Source organism: Mustelus asterias, chromosome 5 (assembly GCF_964213995.1).
Source record: "Mustelus asterias chromosome 5, sMusAst1.hap1.1, whole genome shotgun sequence".
NCBI classification, from domain to species: domain Eukaryota; kingdom Metazoa; phylum Chordata; class Chondrichthyes; order Carcharhiniformes; family Triakidae; genus Mustelus; species Mustelus asterias.
In genome coordinates, this window is record NC_135805.1 from 7,888,607 (window position 1) to 7,916,586 (window position 27,980).

At 45.7% G+C, this 27,980-nt stretch overlaps 1 protein-coding gene across 1 annotated transcript in view; it reads left to right on the forward strand.

Moving 5' to 3' along the window:
* LOC144493944 (dynein axonemal heavy chain 8-like) overlaps nt 1-27,980 on the forward strand; it is a 1,661,706-nt gene that overhangs the window by 1,454,917 nt on the left and 178,809 nt on the right. The window contains exon 84 of the mRNA XM_078213521.1: nt 9,650-9,840. Coding sequence (XP_078069647.1) covers nt 9,650-9,840 — 191 coding nt within the window. The remainder of the gene's footprint in view (nt 1-9,649; nt 9,841-27,980) is intronic.

Here is a 27,980-nt window from a genome sequence, read left to right on the forward strand (position 1 = left end):
GAAATAGTCTTTGAACGTTCACTCTATCTATCCCCTTCATCATTTTATAAACCTCTATTAAGTCTCCCCTCAGCCTCCTCCGCTCCAGAGAGAACAGCCCTAGCTCCCTCAACCTTTCCTCATAAGACCTACCCTCCAAACCAGGCAGCATCCTGGTAAATCTCCTCTGCACTCTTTCCAGCGCTTCCACATCCTTCTTATAGTGAGGTGACCAGAACTGCACACAATATTCCAAATGTGGTCTCACCAAGGTCCTGTACAGTTGCAGCATAACCCCACGGCTCTTAAACTCCAACCCCCTGTTAATAAAAGCTAACACACTATAGGCCTTCTTCACAGCTCTATCCACTTGAGTGGCAACCTTTAGAGATCTGTGGATATGGACCCCAAGATCTCTCTGTTCCTCCACAGTCTTCAGAACCCTACCTTTGACCCTGTAATCCACATTTAAATTAGTCCTACCAAAATGAATCACCTCACATTTATCAGGGTTAAACTCCATTTGCCATTTTTCAGCCCAGCTTTGCATCCTATCTATGTTTCTTTGCAGCCTACAACAGCCCTCCACCTCATCCACTACTCCACCAATCTTGGTGTCATCAGGAAATTTACTGATCCACCCTTCAGCCCCCTCCTCTAAGTCATTAATAAAAATCACAAAGAGCAGAGGACCAAGCACTGATCCCTGTGGCACTCCGCTAGCAACCTGCCTCCAGTCTGAAAATTTTCCATCCATCACCACCCTCTTCTTCGATCAGATAGCCAGTTACCTATCCAATCAGCCAACTTTCCCTCTATCCCACACCTCCTTACTTTCATCATAAGCCGACCATGGGGGACCTTATCAAACGCCTTACTAAGATCCATGTATATGACAGCAACTGCCCGACCTTCATCAACACACTTAGTTACCTCCTCAAAAAATTCAGTCAAATTTGTGAGGCACGACTTGCCCTTCACGAATCCGTGCTGACTATCCCAGATTAATCTGCATCTTTCTAAATGGCCGTAAATCCCATCCCTAAGGACCTTTTCCATCAATTTACCAACCACCGAAGTAAGACTAACCGGTCTATAATTACCAGGGTCATTTCTATTCCCTTTCTTAAACAGAGGAACAACATTCGCCACTCTCCAGTCCTCTGGCACCATCCCCGTGGACAGTGAGGACCCAAAGATCAAAGCCAAAGGCTCTTCAATCTCATCCCTTGCCTCCCAAAGAATCCTAGGATATATTTATACATAGAAAATACATAGAAACCCGACAGTGCAGAAGGAGGCCATTTGGCCCATCGAGTCTGCACCGACCACAATCCCACCCAGGCCCTACCCCCACATATTTACCCGCTAACTACGCATCTCAGGGACAATTTTTAACCTGGCTAATCAACCTAACCCGCACATCTTTGGACTGTGGGAGGAAACCGGAGCACCCGGTGGAAACCCACGCAGACACGAGGAGAATGTGCAAACTCCACGCAGACAGTGACCCGAGCCGGGAATCGAACCCGGGACCCTGGAGCTGTGAAGCAGCAGTGCTAACCACTGTGCTACCGTGCCGCCCCTCATCAGGCCCAGGGGACTTATCGACCTTCAGTTTATTCAAAACTGCCAGTACATCCTCCCTCCGAACATCTATTTCCTCCAGCCTATCAGCCTGTAACCCCTGATCCCCTTATTAACCAAGAACCTATCTATCTCTGTCTTAAAGACATTCAATGACCTGGCCTTCACAGCCTTCTGCGGCAAAGAGTTTCACAGGTTTGCCACTCTCTGGCTGAAGAAATTCCTCCTCATCTGTTTTAAAGGATTGTCCCTTTAGCCTGAGGTTGTGCCCTCTGGTTCTAGTTTTTCCTACTAGTGGAAACACCGTCTCCACATCCACTCTATCCAGGCCTTGCAGTATCCTGTAAGTTTAAATAAGATCCCCCCGTCATCCTTCTAAACTCCAATGAGTACAGACCCAGAGTCCTCAACAGTTCCATACGACAAGCTCTTCTTTCCAGGGATCATTCTTGTGAACCTCCTCTGGACCCTTTCCAAGGCCAGCACATCCTTCCTTAGATATGGGGCCCAAAACTGCTCACAATATTCCAAATGGGGTCTGACCAGAGCCTTATAGAGTCCAAAGATGTGCGGGTTAGATTGATTGGCCATGCTAAAATTGCCCCTTAGTGTCCTGGGTTGTGTAGGTTAGAGGGATGAGTGGGTAAAAATATGTAGGGATATGGGGTTAGGGCCTGGGTGGGATTGTGGTCGGTGCAGACTCGATGGGCCGAATGGCCTCTTTCTGTACTGTAGGGTTTCTTTCTATGATTTTTATACAGCCTCAGAAGTACATCCCTGCTCTTGTATTCTAGCCCTCTCGACATGAATGCTAACATTGCATTTGCCTTCCTAACTGCTGACTGAACCTGCACGTTAACCTTAAGAGAATCTTGAACAATGACTCCCAAGTCCCTTTGTGTTTCTGATTTCCTAAGCATTTTCCCATTTAGAAAATAGTCTATGCCTCCATTCCTCCTTCCAAAGTGTATACCTCACACTGTTCCACATTGTATTCCATCTGCCACTTCTTTGCCCACTCTCCTAACCTTTCCAAGTTCTTCTGCAGCCCCCGTTTCCTCAGTACTACCTGTTCCTCTACAAATCTTTTATCATCTGCAAACTTAGCAACAGTGCCTTCAGTTCCTTCCTCCAAATCATTAATGTATATTATGAAAAGTTGTGGTCCCAGCACTGACCCTTGAGGCACACCACTAGTCACCGACTGCCATCCTGAAAATAAAACCTTTATCCCCACTCTCTGCCTTCTGCCAGTCAGCCAATCCTCTATCCATGCCAGGATCTTACCCTTGACACCATGGGCACTTAACTTATTTAACAGTCTCCTCTGCGGCACCTTGTCAAAGGCCTTCTGGAAATCTAAATAAATCACGTCCACTGGTTCTCCTTTATCTAACTTCCTTGTTACCTCCTCAAAGAACTCTAACAGATTTGGCAGACATGACCTCCCCTTGACAAAGATGTGCTGTCTCAGTCCTACTTTATCATGTACTTCCAAGTACTCTGCGATCTCATCTTTAATAATGGACTCTAAAATCTTGCCAATGACTGAAGTCAGGCTAACTGGCCTATAATTTCCCGTCTGCTGCCTCCCTCCCTTCTTGAACAGCAGTGTTACATTAGCTACTTTCCAGTCCAATGGTTGAGATTCAACAGCTATATTCATCTGTAAATATGCTTGTGAAAGATCAGTCTTGCTGAATTTCTGCCCACCTGATAACCCAGCAAACAAATCTTCAATTAAAGGAAGTGAATATTCATCAGCCACTGACATTGGATTTAAGGTTGTTTTAAAATCACCACAAATACAAACTAAATAATCTGATTTCATGACAGATACAATCGTGGTAGCCCAGTCACTCATTGTAGCACACCAGTGTTAACAAGTTGGACTAATTCTTCTTCAAACTTGGGAAGAATTGCATATGGCATGGCTCTTGCTTTGAAACTCTTTGGTTGACTATTAGGCTTTATCTTGAGTTTCATTTAAACACCCTTCGTTGAGCCAAATGTCTCTTTGAACACGCTCTTGTATTTATCTGGAAAATGCTGTAGGTCTGTCTTGACATCGACCAGTCTGTTGACCGCACTGCAGTTAAGCTTTATCTTCTCCAATCATGACCTTCCACTTAGAACCGGAAAATTACCACAGAACATATGGAAGGGTGGCACGGTGGTACAATGGTTAGCAATGCCGCCTCAGAGTGTCAGGGACCCGGGTTCAATTCTGGCCTAGAGTGACTGTGTGGAGTTTATATGTTCTCCCTGTGTTTACATTAGCTCTCTCTAGGTGCTCATGTTTCCTCCCACAGTCCAAAGATGTGCAGCTTAGGTGGATTGGTCATTCTAAATATCTCCTTAATGTCCAAAAGATGGGTGGGTTAGATGGATTTGCTGTTGTGATGCTAGTGTGCCTGTTTCTCTTTCTTTTTTGTATTGTTGCTGTGTTGAAAGCATATAATAGGCATTTTTGCTTATTTTTAATTTGGGCCCATTGCAATGTCCTGGAGTTTTATGAGTTTATGACCCTTTTGAATTGTTGGGGGAAGAATGATTGACAGGTCAGGTGGGACAGTTATTTTTCTCACAGGAAAATTTTACTTTCAGTTTTAGTTTAGAAGCTGTTAGGACTGTAGGCTTCAAACAGTATTTCTGTGTCTTCCCCGCTATTGGACATTTAGCTTTTGGTGGCTAGCTAGCTAGTAACTAGAGGCAAGGAGTGCCTCTGTCTCTTGAAGTGGTTTGCTGGCTAAAAGCTAGAGGCTCTATCGCTACCTTAAGGTGTGTTGGAATCTCCAGGATGGGAAAATCAGAGTTTCAATTCTCCATCCAAAGGACTAAATCAGAGCAGATGTTGCAAAGCTGCAAGATCCAACATCATGCGAGAATATTTATTTTCGGTGCTAAACCTAGGACGGGTGTATGTTTGTAAGAATGTAAGGGTGTTTGTTTGTTTTGAACAGTACATTGAGCTGATAAGGGATATACAATATCAGGATTGTTCTTTTTCTTGTTTGTATTGATAAACATGATTGCTAATTGTCTGATTAGATGTTAACTGTATTCCTAATTAAACTTTGTTTGATAAAAGCTCCCTAGTGGGTCTTTTGAATCATTCCTGGAATGAAACATCGTATGCTTACCCGTGCTAAACTTCAAAGTGCAAAACTTATGATCTAGGCTGACTCCATAAAGCACCTTAGAGTTTCTGATGTGGATTATATAACACCATGGTAAATGCCCAGGGTTATGGGGATAGGACAGGTGCGGGCCTGGGTGAGATGCTCCTTCAGACAGTCAGTGCAGAGTTGATGGGCTGCACTGTAGAGATCCTATAGTTCTCATCAACTCTATATTGACCATGATGTAATCTTTTAATGGCACAATCTTTTCTGTGCATGAATTACATCAGCTAGTTTGAAAGTAACATTCTTTAACTTTTGTTCGTTTGCAGTTTCAAGAATTAAAGATGTAGCAGCACCAGTATGAAGTCCATGAGAATAGGTTTTTCATTTAATTTCGGAATCACCCAGTATCATTGGGCTCGATTCTCCCAAAAAAATTCTAAGGGCTGAATTGGCGAGAAAAATTGTGTAATTCAAGATTGTTTTTTCAGTGGGAGTTCAGACTGAAATCTCCCACACTCTGTACAATGCAGAGGTTACAATCGTGAATATCATAAAAAGCTTTGGGGGTGGGGGGGGGGGTGGGCGCAGGGCCTATTCACGCCAGAGTTTGACAGTTCCGGGCCTCTACACATGCACAGTGGCCCCAAACTGTCACTCTGCAGTTTGCTAGCCAGCTTGATCACTGGCCAGCCCAGGACCCTCGCACTGCTGCCCCTTGCGACACCCCTATGATCTGATCGCGGCCCAATCGCAGCACGTACAATTATTCCTGGGCTAGCCCCAACCCCCCATCCCAAAGCACTGCAATCTCCAACCCCCCCCACTCCAGCACTGACAATCCCCCACAGATCCCCCTGGGAGGCAGACCCCCCTACCCCATGGGAGGCAGATCGCCCCCCAAGAGGCAGATCCACCCCCCCCACCCCCCCACCCCCAAGAGGCAGATCCACCCCCCCCCCCCCCCCCCCCCCCAGGAGCCAGACCCCACCCCGGCCTGCCCCGATCGCTGGCTTCCCTCCAGCCCCCAACGATCCTATCTGCAGAGTGGCAGCAGGACTCCCCACCAATTGCCCCTCGGTCCTGCCCACAATATGCCCTGCCCCTCTGCCTTGCCCCCTTGCCCAATTCCCATGCCTGGTGTGGGCAGTGCCAAGGTGCCCCCTGGCCATGGGGACTTTGCCCCTTGGACAGTTCTGGGGGCAGAGGCTGGCACTGCCAGATGTCCATGTCCAGGGGTCACCACCCCCTACCACCCGACCCTCTTGGGGGCCCAATTCCACCCTCCCCCTCCCTGTTAACCCTGGCAGGGTCCCCCGCTAGTTCCCTGCAAGTGGGGAGCTACTCAAAACCCTGCCGGAGTGAAATACTCCTGGTGGGGTGGAAGATGCTATCAGGCCCGGAGAATGCCATGCTTGGCCCAATAATGAGATTTAAATAAGATTAAAAAGAGATTTAAATCACTTACCTGTCTTCCCGCCGAATTCCAGCACAGGGATGGGAGAATCAGGCCCTGTGTGCTTTGCCCTGTATGTATAAGACATTCATCATATTTCTGGACATTCTCTTCTTCACGGTCATAATTCCTTTCTTCAACATTGTAAATTCCTTTTGTAAAATACAATATATTCTTCCTGAAGGAACCTGGATTCTGCTTCCGAATATTCTTCTCAAGGGAAGCTGGTCTAGCCCAACAAGCTTTTCCACTATGGCCCATTTTACTACAATTCTTGCACTGCTCCAGCATTTGGGCATATCTGTGACATGTTGTTTTGACTTCTTATGGGCAGTTCTTAACTTGTGGATCTTCATTCCTGTGCCAAATTTTGAAGCTCTTTCGCAGTCAGTTCCATAAACACTGCAATTTCTACTGTTGTCTTTAAAGACCGAGCATATTCGATAGGCAATCTTATTTTGATAGCCTAATTTTGGAGACCACAAACTATACATTCTTGAAGAGTATCTTCTAATGACTGACCAAACTCACAACGTTGTGCCAGCCTTTTTAAGGTTTCCACAAATTGAGCACTGCTTTGCCTTCTACTTGATTCCTCCTTCAGTGAAACTGGAACCTGCGATGATCAGTGGCTTTGGGGAGTGATTCTCTTCAGGGATCTTTGTCAATTCATTATAAGTTCTGGCTCCTGGCTTTGCTGGATAAACTGAGTTCCAGAGCAAATTAAAGGTTTTACTCCCTATTGTACTGAGAAAAGCTGGTACGAGAAACTCGTTTGCAATTTATTTGCTGAAACGACGTACTGAAAATGCTCTACATAGGAACTCTATGATTCATTTTCTTCACTGAAAGGCTCCATTGATCCGAATTGATCTGCCATTTTTCTTGCAGGCACTAGCGACTCAAGACAGCTCAGTATATTTTTATATTTATTTTTCTGTCTTCTCAGTATCCTTTTTTCACCCTGGAGACGATTGACTTGATGTGCTTTCTTCAAATGGCCCCAGCTGTTTGAACAAAGCATCCTTTTTTTTCAAATCTGCCTGACACTACCTGGAATCTCACCTTTCTCTGATCAAAAAGTCTCCCTCCTTTAAAAGCACACAGAGAGCTTTTTTCTTACTTGAGTCTTCCTTCACTGGCACTTCAATATTTACTCCTGTTGTTAATTTTTCCCAGCCTTCTAATATTCAAAGTTTGACGACCAACAATGTTTTTTTTAACTAACTTAGGATCTTTTCTCAATGTTCTCGACTTAACAAAATCCTGACTCATTGCCAATTTCCTTTTTGTAATGCCCCAACTATATTTGGTTGTGGGTTTTAAACAAAAAGAAGAGATGTGATTTGCACAATTCAAAGTAACACCCAACAGGTTTATTGAAAGAGACGTTACCTGTAGGAAGACAACTGAAACTAAAACAGCAGCCTGAGCAACACCTTAATGACATCACCATAAAATCATGTTACCTGCCCTTAAAGCAATCATGCAATTGTTTAAATATGTAACACCGGGTGCAAGTGATATCAATGGTATCATAATGGCTTAGTGATTAGTGCATCACTGAACACAGTTTCTCAGAAATCCTTATGAGGGATGAGATGATCCTGAGCTCTTTTCACTCTCCACCATTAGACCCAGCAGCCACAATGCTCCCCTTGGCCTCACAGACTGTCTCATGCTGGACAGCACTTAAGTGGGCAGCCAGAGTGATTTAGGATGGGGTATTTCGGCTGCGTTCACCCCAAGACCGGAAAATCCCGCCCAAGGTCAACAGACCTTTGCATGGTCCAATCCTGCCCACTGTGATCCCCGTGGCAGGCGGGATGGAAAATTCCGCCCATGGTGTTCTTTCATTAACCTCGGGCAGAAGCGGGAAATGCAGCTGCTATTGGTCCTGCCTCCCTGCACATTCGGCCCTCCAAGCCTGTGCCGCTCCTTGGTCCAACTAGACCAATCGTACATTCATCATACATAAGATTCTCGCCAGCTGGGCGAGGAATTTCTCCCCCTTTGCTATGTTGCTCCCTGCCTACAGTTTGGATTCCAAATCAATAACTCTGATCCAGAATGCCAACTGCTTACGGTTTCTGCAGATGTGTTTGCCATGGATCACCTTGGGATCCAAAATCTTGGTTGTAAAGCATTTCATGGCATCCTGCAGTCATGAAAGACATGATACAAATTTTTCCTTTTATAACCATAGAAACCTGCTAGATCTGGAAATTAAATGTTGCAAACACCTAGTCATTTAGGATAGAACATAGAACATAGAAAGCCACAGCACAAACAGGCCCTTCGGCCCACAAGTTGCGCCGATCACATCCCCACCTCGAGGCCTATCTATAGCCCTCAATCCCATTAAATCCCATGTACTCATCCAGAAGTCTCTTAAAAGACCCCAACGAGTTTGCCTCCACCACCACCGACGTCAGCCGATTCCACTCACCCACCACCCTCTGAGTGAAAAACTTACCCCTGACATCTCCTCTGTACCTACCCCCCAGCACCTTAAACCTGTGTCCTCTCGTAGCAACCATTTCAGCCCTTGGAAATAGCCTCTGAGAGTCTACCCTATCCAGACCTCTCAACATCTTGTAAACCTCTATCAGGTCACCTCTCATCCTTCGTCTCTCCAGGGAGAAGAGACCAAGCTCCCTCAACCTATCCTCATAAGGCATGCCCCCCAATCCAGGCAACATCCTTGTAAATCTCCTCTGCACCCTTTCAATGGCTTCAACATCTTTCCTGTAATGAGGTGACCAGAACTGCGCGCAGTACTCCAAGTGGGGTCTAACCAGGGTCCTATAAAGCTGCAGCATTATCTCCCGACTCCTAAACTCAATCCCTCGATTAATGAAGGCTAGTACGCCGTACACCTTCTTGACCGCATCCTCCACCTGCGAGGCCGATTTAAGAGTCCTATGGACCCGGACCCCAAGGTCCTTCTGATCCTCTACACTGCTAAGAATGGTACCCTTCATATTATACTGCTGCTTCATCCCATTGGATCTGCCAAAATGGATCACTACACACTTATCCGGGTTGAAGTCCATCTGCCACTTCTCCGCCCAGTCTTGCATTCTATCTATGTCTCGCTGCAACTTCTGACATCCCTCCAAACTATCCACAACACCACCTACCTTGGTGTCGTCAGCAAACTTACCAACCCATCCCTCCACTTCCTCATCCAGGTCATTTATGAAAATGACAAACAGCAAGGGTCCCAGAACAGTTCCCTGGGGCACTCCACTGGTCACTGACCTCCATGCAGAGAAAGATAGGGAGGATAACATGTAGCTTGAGACTCAACAGATTAACATATTTATTAATCACATAATTCTAGTCAGTACTGAACCAATAAATAAATAACAGAATTCAAATTCAAGCTCAACTCTTTATTGGCATTCTGCTCGTGAATATATATACATGATATATTTTAACTAAAACCAATCATCAGTTTTATCCATCATGCCAGAGTTGTCTATTTTTTTCCATGTAGATCTAAAAAGTCGCCTGTTGCTGCCAAACGAATCAGAAACATTATTGACTATCTGACCTACGAAGTGTTTAAATATTCAGTGCGTGGTCTTTATGAAACTCACAAGTTCCTTTTCACTTTGTTGCTGCCTCTGAAGATAAACCTTGAGCGAGGGTTCATCAAGTACAATGAATTTCAGACCCTGATAAAAGGTATGGAACATTCTTCAGGATCTCACCAAGCAATAAAGAATTAAATGATGCATCTACTATTCTACTCTCTTGGCGGGGTTATCTTACCATTGCGCCCCACCAGCCAATGGGTAGGGCGAGCCAGTAAGATTGCGAGATAGCTGGGAAATCAGGTTCACACTCGATTTCTCACCTCTCATGATCTTACCGGCACTGCATTCTAAAGATGTGCAGGCTCAGTTGATTGGCTATAGTAAATTTCCCTTTAGCTTCAAGGAGATTAGCAGGGTAAATATGTGGGCCTGGGTGGGATTGTTGTTGGTGCAGGCTCGGTGGGCCGAATGGCCTCTTTCTGCATTGTCAGGATTCCATGATTCTATGAATATCCGGGGCGATCAGCATTGTGCCTTAAAGGGCACGAGGCTGATTATATTATTTAAAAATATTTAAATGCAAATTTGAATGTAATTAGTGAGCCCGGGACTCAATCGTCCGGGCTCACTTGCCTATGTGGCCTTGCTGGGGAAGGTTCTCTCCAGCAAGGATCACATATGGTCCCCTATCAACAGGGACCAGATGCAATGTCCTCTCCGGTAGAACCAGATGCCATTGAGCCCCCCCCCTCCCCCCCCAGGAAGTCAGGGCCAAGGGAGGGTGCCTCTTGGGCAGTGCCAGCCTAGCACCCTGGCAGTGCCCACTGAGCACCGGGCAGTGACAAGGGGCAGGGCCTAAGGGGGTGGGGCCTGATGGGGTGTAAACGGGGGCACAGCCACTCAGTTGAGGGGGGGAACCACTGCGGATTCTGCAACAGCAATCGGGGGGCGGGGAGGGAGGGAGGGAGGGAGGGACCGCTGCCACTCTGCAGTAGTGACCGGTGGGGAGAGGGAGGGGGGACAGACTGCTGCCACTGTGCATGAGTGGTGGAAGGAGTGAATGTTGTGTTGAAGTGGAAACTTTCCTGCTTCTTGACTGTGATAGAAAAACTCAACAAAGTTTGTTCAGACAAAATAACAAGTCTTTATTTACGAAAAGACTGCATGCAGTATATGGCTGAAACTTGAGGTCAGAGAGCAGTTGGTACAACTGCTGATTCCTCCACAAGTCCGCGCTTACAGAAAGAAACAGTTCAGGATTTATACACAATCATTATCAGTTAGCCTCACCAGACCTTATTCAGGGATTCGATCATTAATAGAATCATAAGCAATACCATTAATCATGTCATAACCTGTTGACCTCCTAGAACTTTTTGTCGTATCATTCATACCCTTATCTTGCCCATTGATGTAACAGAAGAAGGTCGGTGATTTCCGTCATCCCTGACCTTATCTTGTTTTATTTACTCCTATAGCCTTAGGCTATGAGGAATCAATCTTATCAAGCCTTAGAGGTCAGGCAATTGGAATAGCTTGACCTTCTCTGATCTCATTCAACGTCATAAGTTATGCAAAGTCAGCTTTATCAGGTTATACGGAGGTTAGTCATGTTTTAAGTTATGCGGAGTCAGTCTTTCTTATATCGTACCAATTTTCCCATCATGCTATTCCTTAGTTCGTATAACTTCATATTGTACCAATTTTTCCATCATGCTATTCGTTAGTTCATATAACTTCATAGTTGGAGGTATTGGATGGGGAACCAATCAAGAACGAAGAAATTACAGCACAGGAACAGGCCCTTCGGCCCTCCAAGCCTGCCCACCGACCATGCTGCCCAATTTAACTAAAATTCCCTACCTTCCGGGGACTATATCCCTCCATTCCCATCCCATTCATGTATTTGTCAAGACGCCCCTTAAAAGACACTATCGTATCTGTTTCACAACCTCCCCCGGCAGCGAGTTCCAGGCACCCATCACCCTCTGTGTAAAAAAACCTGCCTCGTACATCTCCTTTAAACCTTGTCCTTCGCACCTTAAACCTATGCCCCCCAGTAATTGACGCTTCCACCCTGGGAAAAAGCTTCTGACTATCCATTCAGTCCATGCCTCTCATAATCTTGCAGACTTCTATCAGGTCACCCCACGACCTCCGTCATTCCAGTGAGAATAAACCAAGTTTCTCCAACCTCTCCTCATAGCTAATGCCCACCACACCAGGCAACATCCTGGTAAATCTTTGCTGTACCCTCTCCAAAGCCTCCACATCCTTCTGGTAGTGTGGTGACCAGAATTGAACACTATATTCCAACTGCGGCCTAACTAAGGTTCTATAAAGATTTGATTTGATTTATTATTGTCACATGTCTTAACATACAGCGAAAAGTATTGTTCCTTGCGCGCTATACAGACAAAACATACCGTTCATAGAGAAGGAAACAAGTCAATGCAGAATGTAGTGTTACAGTCATTGCTAGGGTGTAGAGAAAGATCAACTTAATGCAAGGTGCGACCATTCAAAAGTCTGACAGCAGCAAGGAAGAAGATGTTCTTGAGTCGGTTGGTACGTGACCTCAGAGTTTTGTATCTTTTTTCTGAAGGAATAAGGTGGAAGAGAGAATGTCCGGGGTGCGTGGGGTTCTTAATTATGCTGGCTGCTTTGCCAAGGCAGCGGGAAGTGTAGACAGAATCAATGGATGGGAGGCTGGTTTGCGTGATGGATTGGGCTACATTCACGACCTTTTGTAGTTTCTTGCGGTCTTGGGCAGAGCAGGAGCCATACCAAGCTGCGATACAACCAGAAAGAATGCTTTCTATGGTGCATCTGTAAAAGTTGGTGAGAGTTGTTGTGGGAAATGTACCACTGAGTCAGGCTTGAAGGTTTCAAGAATACAGTTTTATTTTAACAAAGCTTCGTGGAGACAAGGCGCTAACAAGCAGCAAACCTTCTCTCAGTGAGACAATAGGAGCGGTCCATCTTTATACCCTTCACACAATAGATGGACCGGACATCTAGCCATTATCACATCATTGTAATCAGGTAGGTGATCAATCGTTAACACGTCGTTATAGACAAATACAGACATAAGCATGTTAACATCGCATTGTTCTATGAATGGAAACATTTCCTACGTCAGTGGCTATCAATGGTTTAGTTTCGGCTCATTCATATAACAATTGGTCTTCCTACATTTATGTATTCCCGATCCCACCTGTAGCTAATCTCTTTACAAAGAACAAAGAACAGTACAGCACAGGAAACAGGCCCTTCGGCCCTCCAAGCCTGTGCCGCTCCTTGGTCCAACTAGACCAATCGTTTGTATCCCTCCATTCCCAGGCTGCTCATGTGACTATCCAGGTAAGTCTTAAACGATGTCAGCGTGCCTGCCTCCACCACCCTACTTGGCAGCGCATTCCAGGCCCCCACCACACTCTGTGTAAAAAACGTTCCTCTGATATCTGAGTTATACTTCACCCCTCTCACCTTGAGCCCGTGACCCCTCGTGATTGTCACCTCCGACCTGGGAAAAAGCTTCCCACTGTTCACCCTATCTATACCCTTCATAATCTTGTACACCTCTATTAGATCTCCCCTCATTCTCCGTCTTTCCATCATTTACCCAACCCTATTGTCCTTATCCTAAAGAGTGCCTCAAGCCCTGGCTGGCTTCCTGCAGGATCTGATTCCTGCATGTTTAACTTTAAATAGCTATCTGTCCTTTATGTTTTAATCTCAAGTGGCTGTCTGTACTAAAAGTCAATGCCTGTTTAATGTCTCTTTCCCAGGTGACTGTTTATGTGCCAGGCAGTCATTTTTTAAAGTGTACTCATCTGTATATTTTTCCGCACTTCAGTCCCCACTTCTGGTCAGATTATGACTTTAATAATCCCCAGACCAACAATTTTATATGTATAATTCTTTGTTCTTCTTCTTTCCTTCTTCGTTTCTTCTGATGTCTTCGGGGATCTACATCAGGAGTTCTTCTTCGATGGATACACTGGCTCCTGGCACAATTCCTGTCACCTTCACCTTGCAACAGACTTTTAGGCATCCAACAATCCGACAACAGACAATTTCAATGGAAATGAATATGACCAATCCATGTAATAAGTAAGATTCCCAGGACCCCCCCACTAGCCATTCCAGCCAGTTACTTCATTTCTTGGGTCTCTGTCTGTAGCTATCTAGTTGTTCTCTGATGCTATTGATGACCTGTGTAATGTTATAGGACTCGTCTGTGACATGGGTTATGCATTTATTGCCTATAATTGTACACACTCCTCCTTGTTGTGCTCACTGATAGTCCACTGCGTATCGTGTCTGTTGTGCATATAATCTCAGTTCAGCCATCTCTTGGTTAACAGCCTCCAGTGCTTTTGAAGTGCTGTTTCCCAGGACTGTTAGTCCACAAACAATACGATTCCTATTCTTTGCACTAATCACTCCTGCTGCCCCGCCGCCCCGCCCCCCAGCTCCCAGAGGCTCCAAGGAACCCATATCCCAGTGAGGATCCCATTGTGCCCGGGGCTTCCCAATCAGCGCAGAATTCTTTGCTGATAGCCCGAGTTACTATTCTCCTCCGAATATGCCCCTTCTGAGGCTTGGAACAGTCAGTGGTCCTATTGTTCCTACTGCAAAACAGTTTGGGAGGCTTGGTGTTTCTCTCATGTAGGTACCATTGAAGAGGAACACATATCCCTTCTTAGCCCGGTAGCATTTAGTGTCTTGATTATGAGTTTGTTCATATTGCCAATTGTTCGGTTTACTTGACTCCCCGTTTGAACCCACCACCTGGTAAGTATCAAATGGGTATGTCCATTTGGCTGAGCTTACGTGAGTTCCATTGCATTGTCCACAAATAAGCTGTCTTCCCGCGGTTATATTCAGACATTTCTGTTCATCACAAGTGCAAGTAAACTGTCCCTTATTAACCCGACAATGTTGACGGACACACTGCGTCTGTATGCAGGAATCATTCTTAGGGACCAAGGCATAGGCACATCCCCATCCCTGCCCCGTAAAACAAAGCGGATAGCTTGCAGTATCTGAACAAACTTTTCCTCCCACCTGTTGGAACCCCCTGCACACAGGATCTGTGGGGTTTACAAGTCCCACACATCTCCCCTGTAAACCTCTTTTATATTTGCCAATTTGTCCCTCACAGGGTGTCTCTGATGTATCTACAGTATATAAGTCATGAGGGGTCCACCCAGGGGTGGCTACAAATTGGGCTTCTACCGATTGTGCTAACGGGTAACATACAGTTCGATTCCCGTGTAAATGTATGTGAGCTTTGTAAAACAAGTTATCCTCCAATCCAGTAAAATTTACAGTCGCGACAACGCAAAGTTACATACGCGATTACATAAATATTCGCAACGATCAAATATCAAACCTAACACTATAATTCATATAATCTTTACGAGTTATATTATCTATCAACCCGCGCGCGCCAGTCGTTCTTGCTTGCAGTCTTTGCCTGTGTTGAGGAAAGCATTTTCGTTAGTTCATCAATTTAATTACTCATTTGTTCCCTTGTGCAATTTCAGCTGTGTCCAGTGTTTCCAGACACCTTTCCCTCTTATGTCTATACAGGCACAGGTGTCTCCACTAATTATAACTTCATATGACCCATTCCATTTTGGTGCAAACACTGGTTTGTCAGGTAATGTTTTTACTAGGATGCGACTTCCCGCTGTTCCATAGAACATAGAACATTACAGCGCAGTACAGGCCCTTCGTCCCTCGATGTTGCGCCGACCAGTGGTACCAATCTAAAGCCCCTCTAATCTACACTATTCCAATATCATCCATATGTTTATCCAATAACCACTTGAACGGTCTCAACGTTGACGAGTCCACTACTGCTGAAGGCAGGGCATTCCACGCCCTTACCACTCTCTGAGTAAAGAACCTACCTCTAACATCTGTCCTATATCTCTCACCCCTCAATTTAAAGCTATGTCCCCTTGTGCTAGCCAACACCATCCGAGGAAAAAGGCTCTCACTATCCCCCCTATCTAATCCTCTGATCATCTTGTATGCCTCTATTAAGTCACCTCTTAACCTTCTTCTCTCTAACGAAAACAACCCCAAGCCCCTCAGCCTTTCCTCATATGATTTTCCCACCATACCAGGCAACATCCTGGTAAATCTCCTCTGCACCCTTTCCAACACTTCCACATCTTTCCTATAATACGGCGACCAGAACTGTACGCAATACTCCAAATGCGGCCACACCAGAGTTTTGTACAGTTGCAGCATGACCTCCTGGCTCTGAAACTCAATCCCTCTACCGATAAAAGCTAACACACCGTACGCCTTCTTAACAACCCTATCAACCTGGGTGCCAACTTTCAGGGATCTATGCACGTGGACACCCAGATCCCTCTGTTCATCCACACTACCAAGTATCTTACCATTAGCCCAGTACTCTGAATTCCTGTTACTCCTTCCAAAGTGAATCACCTCACACTTTTCTGCATTAAACTCCATTTGCCACCTCTCAGCCCAGCTCTGCAGCTTATCTATGTCCCTCTGTAACCTGCCACTTCCCTCCGCACTGTCTACAACTCCACCGACTTTAGTGTCATCCGCAAATTTACTAATCCATCCTTCCACACCCTCATCCAGGTCATTAATAAAAATGACAAACAGCAGTGGCCCCAAAACAGATCCTTGCGGTACACCACTAGTAACTGAATTCCAGAATGAATATTTCCCATCAACCACCACCCTTTGTTTTCTTACAGCGAGCCAATTCCTGATCCAAACCACTAAATCACCCTCAATCCCATGTGTCCGTATTTTCTGCAAAAGCTTACCATGGGGAACCTTATCAAACGCTTTGCTGAAATCCATATACACCACATCAACCGCTTTACCCTCATCCACCTCTTTGGCCACCTTCTCAAAGAACTCAATAAGGTTTGTGAGGCACGACCTACCCTTCACAAAACCGTGCTGACTATCCCTAATCAAATTATTCCTTTCTAGGTGATTATAAATCCTATCTCTTATAATCCTTTCCAATACTTTGCCCACAACAGAAGTGAGGCTCACTGGTCTATAATCACCAGGGTTGTCCCTACTCCCCTTCTTGAACAAGGGGACAACATTTGCTATCCTCCAGTCTTCTGGCACTGCACCTGTAGACAATGATGACACAAAGATCAAAGCCAAAGGCTCTGCAATCGCCTCCCTAGCCTCCCAGAGAATCCTAGGATAAATCCCATCCGGCCCAGGGGACTTATCTATTTTTACCCTTTCCAGAATTGCTAACACCTCCTCCTGATGAACATCAATACCATCCAGTCCAACAGCCTGCATCTCAGTACTCCCCTCAACAACACTGTCCCTCTCCAGTGTGAATACTGACGAAAAATATTCATTTAGTGCCTCTCCTATCTCTTCAGACTCCACGCACAACTTCCCACTCCTGTCCTTGACTGGCCCTAATCTTACCCGAGTCATTCTTTTACTCCTGACATACCGATAGAAAGCTTCAGGGTTTTCCTTGATCCTACCCGCCAAAGACTTCTCATGTCCCCTCCTGGCTCTTCTTAACTCTTTCTTTAGGTCCTTCCTGGCTAACTTGTAACTCTCAAGCGCCCTAACTGAGCCTTCACGTCTCATCTTAACATAAGTCTCCTTCTTCCTCTTCACAAGAGATTCAACCTCCTTAGTAAACCACGGTTCCCTCACACGTCTGCTTCCTCCCTGCCTGACAGGTACATATTTATCAAGGACGCGTAGTAGCTGTTCCTTGAACAAGTTCCACATTACAATTGTGCCCATCCCCTGCAGTTTCCTTCCCCAACCTATGCCAGCTAAATCTCGCCTAATCGCATCATAATTTCCTTTCCCCCAGCGATAACTCTTGCCCTTTAGTATATACCTATCCTTTTCCATTGCTAAAGTAAACGTAATCGAATTGTGGTCACTGTCACCAAAGTGCTCACCTACCTCCAAATCTAACACCTGGCCTGGTTCATTACCCAGTACCAAATCCAATTTGGCCTCGCCTCTTGTTGATCTATCTACATACTGCGTCAGGAAGCCTTCCTGCACACATTGGACAAAAACCGACCCCTCTAAAGTACTTGAACTATAGCTTTTCCAGTCAATATTTGTAAAGTTAAAGTCCCCCAGTACAACTACCCTGTTACTTTCGCTCCTATCCAGAATCATCTTTGCAATCTTTTCCTCTACATCTCTGGAACTTTTCGGAGGTCTATAAAAAACTCCCAACAGGGTGACCTCTCCTTTCCTGTTTCTAACCTCAGCCCAAACTACCTCAGTAGATGAGTCCTCATCAAATGTCCTTTCTGCCACCGTAATACTGTCCTTGACTAGCAATGCCACACCTCCCCCTCTTTTACCGCCTTCCCTGCACTTACTGAAACACCTAAACCCCGGAACCTGCAACAACCATTCCTGTCCCTGCTCTATCCATGTCTCCGAGATGACGTTAGGGAGCATTTCAAGCTCTCTCTCTGCGTCTTTTATTTCCCGATTGTCCTTTACCAATTTGCGCATCCCTTTTAGTTGGGTGCTCAGTTCCAAAACATATCTCCTGATTTTATCTTTTAGTGGACCTACATCGGTCCCACCTGTTATGATGCTTTCGTGTAATTGCATCGCCCGTCCTGTCATTAGCTCATAAGGGGTTAATCCGGTTGTCCAGTTTGTGATAGCTCTTAATCTCAGTAGTATAAGAACATAAGAACATAAGAAATAGGAGCAGGAGTAGGCCATCTGGCCCCTCGAGCCTGCCCCGCCATTCAATAACATCATGGCTGATCTGATAGTGGTTTAGTTCCACTTACCCACCCGCTCACCATAACCCTTAATTCCCTTATTGATCAGAAATCTATCGACCTGTGACTTAAACATATTTAACGAGGTAGCCTCGTTAGAGATTCACTACCCTCTGAGAGAAGAAGTTCCTCCTCAACTCTGTCCTAAACTGACTCCCCCTTATTTTGAGGCTGTGTCCTCTAGTTCTTGTTTCCTTTCTAAGTGGAAAGAATCTCTCTGCCTCTACCCTGTCTAGCCCCTTCATTATCTTATATGTCTCTATAAGATCTCCCCTCAGCCTTCGAAACTCCAATGAGTACAGGCCCATTCTACTCAATCTCTCCTCATAAGCTAACCCCCTCATCTCCGGTATCAACCTGGTGAACCTTCTCTGCACTCCCTCCAAGGCCAATACATCCTTCCGCAAATAAGGGACCAAAATTGCACGCAGTATTCTAGTTGCGGCCTCACCAGTACCTTGTACAATTGCAGCAAGACCTCCCTGCTTTTATACTCCATCCCCTTCGCGATAAAGGCCAACATTCCATTTGCCTTCTTGATCACCTGCTGCACCTGCAAACTGAGTTTTTGCGATTCATGCACAAGGACCCCCAGGTCTCTCTGCACAGTAGCATGTTGTAATTTTTCACCATTTAAATAATAGTCCATTTTACTATTATTCCTTCCAAAGTGGATAACCTCACACTTGTCAACGTTATACTCCATCTGCCAGATCCTCGTCCACTCACTTTGCCTATCCAAATCTCTCTGCAGACTTTCCGCATCCACCATGCAATTCGCTTTCCCACTCATCTTTGTATCATCCGCAAACTTTGTTACCCTACACTCCAGATCGTCTATGTATATGGTAAACAGTTGAGGCCCCAGCACCGATCCCTGCAGCACACCACTAGTCACCAACTGCCAACCAGAAAAGCACCCATTTAGATAGAACATAGAACATAGAACAGTACAGCACAGAACAGGCCCTTCGGCCCACAATGTTGTGCCGAGCTTTATCTGAAACCAAGATCAAGCTATCCCACTCCCTATCATCCTGGTGTGCTCCATGTGCCTATCCAATAACCGCTTAAATGTTTCTAAAGTGTCTGACTCCACTATCACTGCAGGCAGTCCATTCCACATCCCAACCACTCTCTGCGCAAAGAGCCTACCTCTGATATCCGTTCTATATCTCCCACCATGAACCCTATAGTTATGCCCCCTTGTAATAGCTCCATCCACCCGAGGAAATAGTCTTTGAACGTTCACTCTATCTATCCCCTTCATCATTTTATAAACCTCTATTCTGGGGAAGGGGGGACCTGTACAAACAGTACGGGGTGCACCTGAACCAGAGGGGCACCAATATCCTAGGAGGGAAATTTGATACGGCTCTTCAGGGGGGTTTAAACTAATTTGTCAGGGGAGTGGGAAAAGGAGTTGTAGTCCAGAAGTCAGTGTTGAGGGTGGTGAAGGTATCAGGGTCTAGGGTGGGTACCGGTAGACAGGAAGGTGGGTTGAAGTGTGTCTACTTCAATGCAAGGAGCATCCGGAACAAGGTAGATGAACTTAGGACGTGGATTGGTACTTGGGACTACGATGTTGTGGCCATTAAGGAGACGTGGGTAGAACAAGGACAGGAATGGTTGTTGGACGTTCCGGGGTATAGATGTTTCACTAAGTGTAGGGAAGCTGGTAAAAGAGGTGGAGGAGTGGCATTGTTAATCAAGGATAGTTTAACGGCTGTGGAAAGGCACTTCAAGGGGGATCTGCACACTGAGGCAATATGGGCTGAGGTTAGAAATAGGAAAGGAGCGGTCACGTTGTTAGGAGTTTACTATAGGCCCCCAAATAGTAACAGAGATGTGGAGTGATGCGCGATATAACTCACGAGGCTAGAGATGCTCGAGGAAATAAAGGCTTTTATTCACTACTACAATAGAGCTACCATATATAATACACGATCCCAGACTGAGGGGTCCCAGACAGAGCAGTGACCTTTATACCTCTCCCAGGAGGCGGAGCCCGACTGGGATGTACCATAATAACTATAATACAGGTAGAACAGCCCAACCCTAACCCCAACAGTAACATGTAGAACAACCCAACCCGAACCCCAACAGCAACATATGTACAGACTCATAGTACTGGCCAGACCCTGGCTCAGTACTACCTGGTGGGAACCAACGATGGTTCACCACATGGAGGAAGAAATTGCTAAGCAGATTATGGATAGGTGTGGGGGTCACAGGGTAGTTGTCATGGGGGACTTTAACTTTCCAAATATTGATTGGAACCTTTGTAAGTCAAATAGGTCGGATGGGGCAGTTTTTGTGCAGTGTGTGCAGGAGGGTTTCCTGACACAATATGTGGATAGGCCGACAAGAGGTGAGGCCACATTGGATTTGGTACTGACAAATGAACCGGGCCAAGTGTTAGATTTGGTTGTGGGAGGCCACTTTGGAGATAGTGACCACAATTCAGTGTCTTTTGTTATTGCAATGGAGAGGGATAGGGCCGTACGGCAGGGCAAGGTTTACAGTTGGGGGAGAGGTAATTATGATGCGATTAGGCAAGAATTAGGGGGCATAAGTTGGGAACAGAAACTGTCAGGGAAAGGAACTAATGAAAAGTGGAACTTTTTCAAGGAACAAATACTGGGTGTCCTTGATAGGTATGTCCCTGTCAGGCAGGGAGGAAATGGCCGAGTGAGGGAAGCATGGTTCACGAAAGAGGTGGAATGTCTTGTGAAAAGGAAGAGGGAAGCTTATGTAGGGATGAGGAAACAAGGTTCAGATGGCTCGATGGTGAGGGTTACAAGTTAGCAAGGAATGAGCTGAAAAAGGGGCATGGAGAGCTAGGAGGGGACATGAGAAGTCCTTGGCGGGTCGGATCAAGGAAAACCCCAAGGCTTTTTACTCTTATGTGAGGAATAAAAGAATGACCAGGGTGAGGTTAGGGCCGGTCAAGGCCAGTAGGGGGAACTTGTGTATGGAGTCAGTAGAGATAGGCGAGGTGATGAATGAATACTTTTCTTCAGTGTTCACCAAGGAGAGGGGCCATGTTTTTGAGGAAGAGAAGGTGTTACAGGCTAATAGGCTGGAGGAAATAGATGTTCGGAGGGAGGATGTCCTGGCAGTTTTGAATAAACTGAAGGTCGATAAGTCCCCTGGTCCTGATGAAATGTATCCTCGGATTCTTTGGGAGGCAAGGGATGAGATTGCAGAGCCTTTGGCTTTGATCTTTGGGTCCTCGCTGTCCACGGGGATGGTGCCAGAGGACTGGAGAATGGCGAATGTTGTTCCTCTGTTTAAGAAAGGGAATAGAAATGACCCTGGTAATTATAGACCGGTTAGTCTTACTTCGGTGGTTGGTAAATTGATGGAAAAGGTCCTTAGGGATGGGATTTACGACCATTTAGAAAGATGCGGATTAATCCGGGATAGTCAGCTCGGATTCGTGAAGGGCAAGTCGTGCCTCACAAATTTGATTGAATTTTTTGAGGAGGTCACTAAGTGTGTTGATGAAGGTAGCGCAGTTGATGTCATATACATGGATTTTAGGAAGGCGTTTGATAAGGTCCCCCATGGTCGGGTTATGATGAAAGTGAGGAGGTGTGGGATAGAGGGAAAGGTGGCCGATTGGATAGGTAACTAGCTGTCTGATCGAAGACAGAGGGTGGTGGTGGATGGAAAATTTTCGGATTGGAGGCAGGTTGCTAGCGGAGTGCCACAGGGATCAGTGCTTGGTCCTCTGCTCTTTGTGATTTTTATTAATGACTTAGAGGAGGGGGCTGAAGGGTGGATCAGTAAATTTGCTGATGACACCAAGATTGGTGGAGGAGTGGATGAGGTGGAGGGCTGTTGTAGGCTGCAAAGAGACATGGATAGGATGCAAAACTGGGCTGAAAACTGGCAAATGGAGTTCAACCCTGATAAATGTGAGGTGATTCATTTTGGTAGGACTAATTTAAATGTGGATTACAGCGTCAAAGGCAGGGTTCTGAAGACTGTGGAGGAACAGAGAGATCTTGGGGTCCATATCCACAGATCTCTAAAGGTTGCCACTCAAGTGGATAGAGCTGTGAAGAAGGCCTATAGTGTGATAGCTTTTATTAACAGGGGGTTTGAGTTTAAGAGCCGTGGGGTTATGCTGCAACTGTACAGGACCTTGGTGAGACCACATTTGGAATATTGTGTGCAGTTCTGGTCACCTCACTATAAGAAGGATGTGGAAGCGCTGGAAAGAGTGCAGAGGAGATTTACCAGGATGCTGCCTGGTTTGGAGGGTAGGTCATATGAGGAAAGGTTGAGGGAGCTAGGGCTGTTCTCTCTGGAGAGGAGGAGGCTGATGGGAGACTTAATAGAGGTTTATAAAATGATGAAGGGGATAGATAGAGTGAACGTTCAAAGACTATTTCCTCGGGTGGATGGAGCTGTTACAGGGGGCATAACTATAGGGTTCGTGGTGGGATATATAGGAAGGATATCAGAGGTAGGTTCTTTATGCAGAGAGTGGTTGGGGTGTGGAATGGACTGCCTGCAGTGATAGTGGAGTCAGACACTTTAGGAACATTTAAGCAGTTATTGGATAGGCACATGGAGCACACCAGGATGATAGGGAGTGGGATAGCTTGATCTTGGTTTCAGATAAAGCTCGGCACAACATCGTGGGCCGAAGGGCCTGTTGTGTGCTGTACTGTTCTATGTTCTATGTTCTCTGTTCTATTAAGTCTCCCCTCAGCCTCCTCCGCTCCAGAGAGAACAGCCCTAGCTCCCTCAACCTTTTCTCATAAGACCTACCCTCCAAACCAGGCAGCATCCTGGTAAATCTCCTCTGCACTCTTTCCAGCGCTTCCACATCCTTCTTATAGTGAGGTGACCAGAACTGCACACATTATTCCAAATGTGGTCTCACCAAGGTCCTGTAAAGTTGCAGCACAACCCCACGGCTCATAAACTCCCACCCCCTGTTAATAAAAGCTAACACACTATAGGCCTTCTTCACAGCTCTATCCACTTGAGTGGCAACCTTTAGAGATCTGTGGATATGGACCCCAAGGTCTCTCTGTTCCTCCACAGTCTTCAGAACCCTACCTTTGACCCTGTAATCCACATTTAAATTCGTCCTACCAAAATGAATCACCTCACATTTATCAGGGTTAAACTCCATTTGCCATTTTTCAGCCCAGCTTTGCATCCTATCTATGTCTCTTTGCAGCCTACAACAGCCCTCCACCTCATCGACTACTCCACCAATCTTGGTGTCATCAGCAAATTTACTGATCCATCCTTCAGCCCCCTCCTCTAAGTCATTAATAAAAATCACAAATAGCAGAGGACCAAGCACTGATCCCTGTGGCACTCCGCTCGCAACCTGCCTCCAGTCCGAAAATTTTCCATCCACCACCACCCTCTGTCTTCGATCAGACAGCCAGCTACCTATCCAATCAGCCAACTTTCCCTCTGTCCCACACCTCCTTACTTTCATCATAAGCCGACCATGGGGGACCTTATCAAACGCCTTCCTAAAATCCATGTATATGACATCAACACACTTAGTTACCTCCTCAAAAAATTCAATCAAATTTGTGAGGCACGACTTGCCCTTCACGAATCCATGCTGACTATCCCGGATTAATCCGCATCTTTCTAAATGGTCGTAAATCCCATCCCTAAGGACCTTTTCCATCAATTTACCAACCACCGAAGTAAGACTAACCGGTCTATAATTACCAGGGTCATTTCTATTCCCTTTCTTAAACAGAGGAACAACATTCGCCACTCTCCAGTCCGAAAATTGGACAGTGAGGACCCAAAGATCAAAGCCAAAGGCTCTGCAATCTCATCCCTTGCCTCCCAAAGAATCCTAGGATATATTTCATCAGGACCAGGGGACTTATCGACCTTCAGTTTATTCAAAACTGCCAGGACATCCTCCCTCCGAACAATTATTTCCTCCAGCCTATTAGCCTGTAACACCTTCTCTTCCTCAAAATCATGGCCTCTCTCCTTGGTGAACACTGAAGAAAAGTATTCATTCATCACTTCGCCTATCTCTACTGACTCCATACACAAGTTCCCACTACTGTCCTTGACCGGCCCTAACCTCACCCTGGTCATTCTTTTATTCCTCACATAAGAGTAAAAAGCCTTGGGGTTTTCCTTGATCCGACCCGCCAAGGACTTCTCATGTCCCCTCCTAGCTCTCCTAAGCCCCTTTTTCAGCTCATTCCTTGCTAACTTGTAATCCTCAATCGAGCCATCTGAACCTTGTTTCCTCATCCCTACATAAGCTTCCCTCTTCCTTTTCACAAGACATTCCACCTCTTTCGTGAACCATGCTTCCCTCACTCGGCCATTTCCTCCCTGCCTGACAGGGACATACCTATCAAGGACACCCAGTATTTGTTCCTTGAAAAAGTTCCACTTTTCATTAGTTCCTTTCCCTGACAGTTTCTGTTCCCATCTTATACCCCCTAATTCTTGCCTAATCGCATCATAATTACCTCTCCCCCAATTGTAAACCTTGCCCTGCCGTACGGCCCTATCCCTCTCCATTGCAATAACAAAAGTAATCCCGGCTCTGATCGTGGCCAATCGATCTCACCAGTAATAGGATCCGTGCTGAAACCGCCAATTGTTGTGGGAAATATACCACTGAGTCAGGCTTGAAAGTTTCAAGAATACAGTTTTATTTTAACAAAGCTTCGTGGAGACAAGACACTAACAAGCAGCAAACCTTCTCTCAATGAGACAATAGGAGCAATCCATCTTTATACCCTTCACACAATAGATGGACCGGACATCTAGCCATTATCACATCGTTGTAATCAAGTCGGTGATCGATCGTTCACACATCGTTATAGACAAATACAGACAGATGCAGACATAAGCATGTTAACATCGCATTGTTCTATGAATGGATACATTTCCTACGTCAGTGGCTATCAATAGTTTAGTTTCGGCTCATTCATACAATATTTGGTCTTCCTACATTTATGTATTCCCGATCCCACCTGTAGCTAATCTCTTTCCCCAACCCTATTGTCCTTATCCTAAAGAGTGCCTCAAGCCCTGGTTGGCTTCCTGCAGGATCTGATTCCTGCATGTTTAACTTTAAATAGCTGTCTGTCCTTTATGTTTTAATCTCAAGTGTTTGTCTGTACTAAAAGCCAATGCCTGTTTAATGTCTCTTTCCCAGGTGACTGTTTATGTGCCAGGCAGTCATTTTTTAAAGTGTACTCATCTGTATATTTTTCCCCACTTCAGAGTCATAGCTGACATGCCAAATTTCCTGCAACATGACTTGCCAATTTTTAAACTCAATGCCCCCCGCCAATAAAGGCAAGCATGCCATATGCCTTCTTGACTACCTTCTCCACCTGCGTTGCCACTTTCAGTGACCTGTGTACCTGTACACCCAGATCCCTCTGCCTATCAATACTCTTAAGGGTTCTGCCGTTTACTGTATATCTCCTATCTGTATTAGTCCTTCCAAAATGCATTACCTCACATTTGTCCGGATTAAACTCCATTTGCCATCTCTCCGCCCAGGGCAGTGGATGTTGTCTCCATGGACTTTAGAGTAAGGCCTTTGACAAGGTCCCTCATGGCAGACTGTTGCAGAAGGTGAAGTCACATGGTGTCAGAAGTGAGCTGGCAAGGTGGATACAAAACCTGCTCGGTCATAAAAGGCAGTGGAAGGGTGCGTTTCTGAATGGAGGGCTGTGACTTGTCAAAGGCCTTACTCTGAAGTCCATGTAGACAACATCCACTGTCCTATCCTCATCAATCATCTTCATCACTTCCTCAAAAAAGTTGGTGAGACACAACATCCCCTTCACAAAACCATGTTGCTTCTTGCTAATATGTCCACTTATTTCCATGTGGGAGTAAATCCTGTCTCGAAGAATCCTCTCCAATAATTTCCTTACCACTGCTGTGAGGCTCACTGGCCTGTAATTACCTGGATTATTCTTGCTACCCTTCTTAAACGAAGGAACAACATTGGCTCTTCTCCAATCCTCTGGGACCTCCCCTGTAGCTAGTGAGGATACAAAGATTTCTCTCAAGGCCCCAGCGATTTTCTCCCTTGTCTCTCTCAGTATTCTGGGGTATATCCCATCAGGCCCTGGGGACTTGTTTAAACTGACGTTTTTCAACCCCGATACCTACTCCTTTTTGATCTCAACATGACTTTTTGGTGAATACTGACGCAAAGTACTCATTTAATACCTCGCTCATTTCCTCTGGCTCCACACATAGATTCCCTCCCCTGTCCTTCAGTGGGCCAACCCTCTCCCTGGCTACCCTCTTGCTCTTTATATCTGGATAAAAAGCCTTGGGATTGTCCTTAATCCTGCTGGCCAATGACTTTTCATTACCCCTTTTAGCCCTCCTTATTCCTTGCTTAATTTTCTTTCTACTTTCCTTGTATTCCACACTTGTTTTGTGTGTTCCCAGCCTCCTTGCCTTGACAAATGCTTCCTTTTTCTCTTTGACCAGGCTCATAATATCTCTCATTATCCAAGGTTCCCAAAACGTGCCATACTTATCCTTCATCCTTACAGGAATGTGCCAGTCCTGAATCCCTATCAACTTACACTTGAATGCCTCCCACAGGCCAGATGTTGATTTACCCTTAAACATCTGCCCCCAATCTATATTCTTCAGTTCCTGCCTAATATTGTTGTAATTAGCCTTCCCCCAATTTAGCACCTTCACTTGAGGACCACACTTATCTTTATCCATCAGTACCTTAAAGCTTACTGAATTGTGGTCACTGTTTCTGAACTGTTTCCCTACTGAAATGTCGACCACCTGGCTGGGCTCATTCCCCAATACCAGGTCCAGCATGGCCCCTTCCCTAGTTGGACTATCTACATACAGTTTCAAGAAGCCCTCCTGGATGCTACTTACAAACTCTGCCCCATTCACGCACCTAGCACTAAGTGAGTCCTGGTCAATATAGGGGATGTTAAAATCTCACACCACAACAACCCTGTTACTTTTACGCCTTGCCAAAATCTGCCTACATATCTGTTCCTCTATCTCCCGCTGACAGTTGGGCAGCCTATAGCAAACCCCCAACATTGTGACTACACCATTCCTATTCCTAAGCTCTACTCATATTGCCTCGCTGTATGAGCCCTCTGAGGTATCCTCTCGCAGTACAGCTGTGATGTTCTCCTTAACCAGTAGTGCAACTCCCCCACCCCTTTTACATCCCCCTCTATCCCACCTGGAACATCTGTATCCTGGAATGTTAAGCTGCTAATCCAATCCTTCCCTTAACTAAGTCTCTGTAATAGCAACAACATCATAGTTCCTAGTACTAATCCAAGCTCTAAGTTTGTCTGCCTTACCTGTGACACTTCTCACTTTGAAACAAATGCACTTCAGTCCACCAGACCCTCTTTGTTTAGCAACCACAGCCTGCCTGCTCTTTCTCTGAGTCTTACTGGCCCTACTCTCTAGT